The sequence below is a fragment of the Nycticebus coucang genome, chromosome 20, assembly GCF_027406575.1.
Source record: "Nycticebus coucang isolate mNycCou1 chromosome 20, mNycCou1.pri, whole genome shotgun sequence".
Lineage (NCBI taxonomy): Eukaryota > Metazoa > Chordata > Mammalia > Primates > Lorisidae > Nycticebus > Nycticebus coucang.
In genome coordinates, this window is record NC_069799.1 from 52,132,265 (window position 1) to 52,139,940 (window position 7,676).

A 7,676-nucleotide genomic window follows, 5' to 3' on the forward strand; every position below is an offset into this window, starting at 1 on the left:
TTCACTTTCTTTTTTATAGACATGACTTTCATGATCTGAATATTTTACAGTCAAGTTTGCACCTGAAATCTCTAATCGATTCATTGTTTTCCATTACACTTTGCACTGATAATTGCCTAGATATAAAGAATGGCATGAAACGAAGTGTATTACAGATCATTAAATGTTAATGTTAAAATGAGGCATTATATAGGTAATTAATTTTGACCAGGCAAAACTGTAGACAAAAACATTTGTTTCTGTTGATCAAAGATTCACCCCTTTTTCTGCAAACCCATCCCACTTCCTTAAACGTTCCTCTTCCATGCATATTAATTAGTATCCTAGAACTTTCTCTTCCATCAACATTCACTCTGACCCTCATTTAAAGACATAAATAATTGATAACAGTTTAGAATGTGAGTTTTCTCAACAGCATTTGAATTTTGCCGAGGTTTAAGCTTTTAAACTACAAAAAATGTTCAAGGCATAGTAAATGTGTGATGGATATATCTGGGGAGTATGTATTCTTTGCAATTGCCCTTGACATTTGTATCAAGGAGCCTCTTGCCTATGCTATCTGTGAGGAAGGCAGATAAGAATTCTGCAACCCCCTTCCCACTCCTAAAACTCTCCTTTGCTTTACATAACCAGACAGCATTTATTTTAATTATCTATATGTTTGTTTCTATTTTTCCTGTGTCGTTGTAAGGAATCTCACAGTAAAAGGCATAATAAACCTATGGTATGTGTGCTCAATATTCTTTTTTTTTTGTGGTTTTTGGTGGGGACTAGATTTGAACCCGCCACCTCTGGCATATGGAACCAGCACCCTACTCCTTGAGCCACAGGTGCCGCCCCTGTGCTCAATATTCTAAATCAAGAATTAATAATTTCTAGATGCCATCTCCAAGGATTAGTTTATTTCACATTATTCATAAGACTACTGTATTACTTAAGGTGTTTTATTCCACCAAGTTGCTTAGTTTAAAAAAAATAGGTTATCACTAGTTCCTCAGTGATAAATAAATTATGTTAGTAGATAAAATATAATTAGAAAAACAATTGGATAGCTCCAGTCTGGGTTGTTCTCAGTGCAATGTACAGTATGCAAATGCTTCATTCATTTGTTAATTTTAGAGGACAGCACTTCAGTGCAATAATTGAAAACAGCTCTTGGCCTGTTCTGTGAAGAAACAAAACATTGTTTGTGTTGGTGTCAAGTAAGTTAATTATGCTTTATAATCTTCAAATGGAGCATATAATTGATTTATGAAATTCTGTTGTGTTTAGACCCTTGTTAGTAACCAAGAATTCCAGTAGTTTCTGATTTCTAATGTACAAAATGAACTGGGTATTCTCTATGTTTAAAAAGAATTCAATTCAGAACACTTGTACTATAGTAAAGAATTTAAAACAACATATAAAAACATTGTGTGAAAAGATTAGTGACATCTATAAAATATTGTATTTACTGTAGCGATAGTTTCTCATTCAGCCATATACCCAAGTAATTTTTCTGTAATACTTTGTAGACTTTTCATTAATACCAGTTAAGATCAATGGCTTATTTATAGTTCTTTTTTGTTAAATGAAAATTGTAACATTTTAGCTGATCAATGTTCTTTTGCCCTTTTATTTTTAGGTCTTTACAGTTACCTAAGAAGTTGCCTGAGGCATTGAACATGTTGTCAAATATTTAGCTGAAACCAAACAAAAACTGTTTTCAAACATATAGATGAAAAAGCTCTAAGATTACCTCAATATTCCCCCCACTTATGCAAACACACCAGTACTGCTACACACACTTTTCTTAGTATATTTGATGTCATATATAGCTCTTCTAAAACAAAAGGTAGTATCAAAAACAAAAACAAAAAATCCTACTCCTAAATTTCCAGTCAACATAAAGAGTTGTAACCACTGAACTTCTTGTAATACATTATTTATTTGCAACACATTCATTGCTCAGGTGTACTTGACCCTCCATCAATACCACATATTTGATAAATGAATTCAAATTTCCATGTTAGTTTTACACTTAAAATTAACAACTTTGAACTATATCAACTTTTCATAAACAGTTAAGAAGGTACACCAAACATTAAAAAGGGAAATAAAAATATTTCATTTCTTAGTGTTTGATAGTGCTTACTGTTTGATCAAGTGGATATAGCAGAAGAGTATTTAATAAAGCAGTGGATTAGGAAGGGGCTGCCAGAGGATATAAATTGTATTACTTTCTCATATTTTGATACAAATATGAGGCCTTAATAAATTGGAAATATACTTTGTTTTTAATTGACTGTTCTCAAAATCCCAATAGAATTACAGTGAAATGAAGTTATTTCCTCTGCTAATTCCTATGATAGTACACACTTTAGACATTTACATTTGGATTCTATTAAAATGAAATACCTAAATGTATTCCATGTGCTAACATATGACAACATCTGGGCTTTTATAATGTAAATAAAAAATGTAAAAACTGCAGATTGAAATCTGAAATATCTGTACTACAAATAAGGGCCATTTAAAATATACTTAGTATAACATGTTTCAGAGGATTGAAACAATTATGATTCGTGATATAATAAAATAGGCCACTCTAGTATAAAGAAATGCCTTAAAAGTATTTAAAATGTTACCAATATTAAGATTTTGAACGACATATAGACCAACAGGCAATATTAAAATAATAATCAATAGAGTTTTGTAAAGACTGTATATGTTATAAATTGATTATCATAAACTGGACATTTATGAATTAGCTTTTTGCATTCCTAAGAATTACCTTGCCAAAAATCTGCTCTGAAGTAATTTATGCTACTATCTTTCTAAATGGATTTTGAATAAAACATAAGAGCTCTTACCTAACATTCTACTGCTTCTCTTAATTCTAAGGCAATGATTGTATGCTTTCTTTTACATGATAAATGTATCAAACAGATGATTTTCTTTTTGCATTGCATATTATCTTGTAAAATTTAACACCTGAAATGCAAGAAGTGGCATACAGGGTGATCTTTGTTCTACAGTGAAAACTGATCAGCACATAGCCTCATGAAAACAAACCCAAGATTTTCGTAAGAGTTTAAAAAATGCTTGGCAATGATTTTTTTTTTTAAAGTAGGCCTTAATACCTAATTCCTTTCATCTAATGACTAGATTTAAGAGTAGATAGAACACCTACCAAAGTACAACTTCCAACTTTTATTTCAGAAGGAAGCAATCCTTAAGAGATGAAAAAGTAGCTTTTTTAAAGCTTTATTTACTCTAATATTCAGCTGCCATAAAATGTATTTTCTAAATAGCTTTAGAGTTTGTACTTTTTTAAATCAAATCCTAATTAAATTAAAAGAAACATGATGGGTAAATTGTAAGTTTTCCCATAAGAGGGAAGCACAAAAGACTGTTTAGTATATGGAACATAATATTAACGTGAGACCTAACAGGCAGTACTCAATTTAAAAGTTCATATATTGTCAAATGAAGAATGTCTATTTCAACTATGAATAATTTCAAAAATCTTGCAGCCCTTTATAGCTATGTCAGAAACAAGCTGCAGTGTTGCTTGTGAACTAGGCCTTGCAACTGCTCAACTTTTGAGTCCCTAATTTTGTAGATTTCATATTTTAGAGCCAACACATGGCTACCTCATTTTCAAATTTTGATTTTAGCATTCTACAAAAAAAAAAAAAAAAAGCACAGGGAAAAGATCAGCTTAACTAAAGATGTCAAAACTAACGTTTGAGCTTAGTCACTGAACTTACTCTTAAACAATTTGATCCTGAAGTAATTTGAAATCTGCATGTTATGCAGAATAAGAAAAAGAATGGGTGAATAACAGAAATCTGGTTAGGATTTTCCTTGTGGAAATCTCATAGTCTGAAAAAAAAAAACATATATGAAACATGAGTTGCTGAAAATAACCTAAATGTTATTTCAAAATGTAAAGGCCGGTTAATAACATAGTGGTAATAAAACAGCCGGCTTCTGCCACGCGAAGCCAAGCCGCAGGTGGCCACGCTCGGTCCGTGGCTCCAGGAGCGAAGGCGTTCGAGGGCGCAGCAGCCCGCGCTGGAGCAAGGCGGTCGGGCTTCGAGGGTGCTAAGGTGTGGGGGGGGGCACTTTTGCTGGGTTTCCTGGTCTAAGGCGATCTGAGTACTGGGAGCCGGTGACACGCACAGGGCTTTCGTTGGAATTGGCCAGGAAGGGAGGACGTGGAAAGCCGATGTAACACAAGCGTGAAGACTTTTTCTTTGAGGAGCAAAACCAGCGAAGACGCCCCGGGATGTTGTGGGGTTCAGTTCCCCCTGAGGTGCTCCTACTCCACCGGTCTGGAGAAGCCGTCGCTTCCAGACTCAAGCCACCCCGGCTTCTGCGGGGTGAGGGGCCCAGGGAGAAAAGGAGCCGACAGTCCCGGTCCGCAGCGCTGCGCGAAAACCGACGGCGCACCGCTCCTTCCCAGCGGCCGCCTCGCCTGCGCCTCTGCTCGCTGGTTCCCGGCGGTTCCACCGGCGGGGCTGGGGACACCGGGAACCCAGGGGCTTCTATTGCTCCAGCGAGGATCTAAATTTGAGCGGAGGATGATGTCAAATGCAAGTGAAGAAAAAAGGGGAGGGATACGAAGCAGCTGGACTTGGGACGCGCTCGCCATTCTTACCCAAGGCCCAGACACCATTTGACGGCTTCCAGGAGAGGGGTGGAGAGGTGGGAGACCTGACTCAGTCGCGAACCACTTCCAGCTACCCCAGAACTTAACCCCAAGGAGCTCTGAGACATCGCCCGCACCTAACACCGCTGGGAACCGCAAAGAAGCGTGTCCTGGCCACCTCCCGCCCTGGCGCCCCGAGGCCCGAGCCGGCGGATCCTTCCCTGGGACCCGCCTGGCGCTCTGGGCCGAGCCCGGACCTCGGAGGTTTTCCCTGGAGCCGGGGAGGCCCAGCGGTGCGCAGGCCAATCGCGCAGCCCCGCGCAGGTGACGGTGGCCGGGACCTCCAGGAGCGCCCCGGTCCCCTGCTCTCGCCCTAAGGCGCCCTCTGCTTCTCCCCACGGGTCCAGCCCGTTTTTCCAGCTTCATTCGTCGACGCTTCTCGGTTGGGCATTCCTTAGCCTCGCGCGCCCCCCGACACCCCGGGCGACACCAGACGGCCTGCGTTCCTCCAGGCGGCCGCTGGGCCCCGGGCGGGGCGTCCCCTCCTCGCAGCCGAGAGGGGCGCGAGGGCCGGGGCCAAAGGCGCTGGTTCCCCGCCCGGGCCCTGCGGCCTTCCCCAGCTGTCCGAGCAGAGCTGCTGAAGCTGCAGAAATGTGCTGGCGCCTGTCCACCGACTGCAAACAAAACCAAACAAAAAGCGGGGAAAGGAAAAGCGAATATGGCGCTGCTGAAAATGGAGCCTCGGCAGCGAGAACGTCTTTCTTTCCTCCTCGGTCTCTGACTTGGCCGATTTTTCCCCCAGTCTTTTACAGCTACCCTCCTTTGCGTCCCTTCTAGTAGTCTGTACCCGTCAGGCTCCTTCGCTGTTCTATGAATAACCTCCTTTCCCCGCTTTTTCGTCGTTTCTTTCCCTGCTCGGTTCCTCTTTCTCCATTTTGTGTCACAGGCGTTTTTCTTTCTGTTGCCTTTCTGGGCTCGCGCTCACCCGCCCGGCTCGCTTCATTTTTTATGGGGGAGGGGGGCACTAGTGGAGTGGTAGAGATGGTGAGGCTGAGGACCCAGTGGGTTTAGTAAAGAAAGGTGTTTTAGAACCTGGGGATCTCCTTGAACTTCGCCTTGAGCCCAGCATTGCCCACCCGGCTGCACCCGGTGCGCACTCGGCTGGGTCCCACCAGCTGAGCGAGCGTCGCTGCCCCAGGACGAGGCTCAGGTCTTAGCAGAAGTGATTTTTTTTTTTTTAAGCTGAAGTCTTACTTTTGCAGTGGTTCGTGGCCATTGCATGATTCTGAATAGATGAGGAATCTGAATCTCATTTTCCCAGGGGACTTCCAATGACGATTTTAAGAGAAGGGTGCAGAGAAGACAACAATGTTGGTCATTTTTTCTTGTTTTCTTTTGAATAGGAAGGAATCCCCAAGTGCTAAGATGGTTGTTTTTTTAAGGCTAACCTTTTTTTAAAAAATTACTTTTTCTTTTACACTCGTGGCTGACTTTTGATCCTTTTTGAGAAAGTATGAGGTCTTTCAAAAGAGAATGATTCTTTTGAATACATCTGGGATAGTTCCTCTAGATGCTTTGTATGATTTTGAAGTTCAAAGTCTGTAAGTGATGGTCTGTGAAACGATGAGGTACATGCTGCTACATTAAAGATAAAACAGATGGCGATCTTCCAGATTGTTCTGAATCTTAGTAGAAGCTCGTTTCTACTGGGCAGAATTTGCCTTGGTTTTGTTAGAGCACCAGCTAATAGAAGCTATTTCAAGTGAAGGGCTTGATTCAAAGCTGGAAGTAATGACATCATTTTCTGACCTGAGCGAGTGCTGCTTTAGTCGTGGTAAAAAGTTAGTTTACATGCAGTGTTTGAAAATAAGATGATTTTGCTTCACACTGTATTTTTTTCCCAACTGATATTTCACTTACCCTGTTCACCTTTGCAAGCACATTCTCACATCTTCTGATTAGTTTCACCTCACATCTTAAAAAAAAAAAAAATACAGGGGTTCCTCACTTATGGGACTTTAATGCTCCTGGAATTACTTGAAAAGAGCAAAAATGTGTAAGGAGACTCTTTTAAAATCTGTTAGAGTAGTAATCTTTGAAGGAATTTGAGGATGTTTTCTTTAAAAACTACTTTCATGGGTTTTCATTAATTGCCTTTGATAAGTTAGGTTATAAACATATCTTAATTTTAGACTATTTCTTTATGAGAGAAAGGAGAAAGAAAATAGGTCTTAGCAAGAATTAAATCAATTCAACTAGGCCTTATTAAAAACCCAAATCTGTAAATTGACTTATATCTCAAAATACGTTTATTAAATTGAGCTTGGTATAGATGTTTCTCTGACTCAAATAATTGGTTTACAAATGCCTTATAAAATAGGTTGAAATGTGTCTTTAATCCAGGCTCCTACTTCTTTGTATGATTTTCTCCTGGTAGGTAAACAAGTAAGATGAGTCTAACTTGATGAGTAGGCAGATAGTTTTCCAGATGAGCTTTCTAAAAATGTGCAAAGTTACAGAAGCCATTAAGACTCTTAAGTTTAACTGGAATAATTCTGTACTTATGCCAAATTAATCCTATTAAGATGTTATTTCCTTCTGGGGGATAAATTGAGCACACTCAGATTATTTTAGGTAGACAATTTTGTATATACTCTTAGCAACAGGGGCTGGGAAAAAAGTATTATTTATCAAAAAATATATAGATCAAATACCAGTAATATTCAACACACAATGGGGCAGTGTATGGAGATAATAGTGTCTATTGCTAAGGAGTTTACAGATTATAAAGAGTGATTAATCCTTCTTAGTTGTCTCTCCTTTAGAAAACAAACATTCATATGGGGGAGAAAATAAAACTAGTCCCAACTTTTGTCCACCTACAAATTAAATTTCAGAGATTAAAAGCCCAAGTAAGAAAAAGAGAACTTTAAAAATATTGGAAGGAGATATGGAAGAATTTCTACATCATATTCTAGTGCAGTGGTTCTCAACCTTCCTAATGCCGTGGCCCCTTCATACAGTTCCTGTGGGTCATGAC

General features: G+C 39.6%; 1 protein-coding gene across 1 annotated transcript; it reads right to left on the reverse strand.

Annotated features, from left to right (window-relative positions):
• Positions 1-1,226: 1,226 nt before the first annotated feature.
• On the reverse strand, positions 1,227-6,244 carry LOC128573046 (uncharacterized). The gene is made up of 2 exons (XM_053573269.1): positions 4,646-6,244; positions 1,227-4,551 (listed from the first exon to the last, which is right to left on the reverse strand). The coding sequence occupies exons 1-2, from the start codon at positions 5,060-5,062 to the stop codon at positions 4,090-4,092; spliced, it is 879 nt and encodes a 292-aa protein (XP_053429244.1). The 5' UTR covers positions 5,063-6,244; the 3' UTR covers positions 1,227-4,089.
• Positions 6,245-7,676: the final 1,432 nt, after the last annotated feature.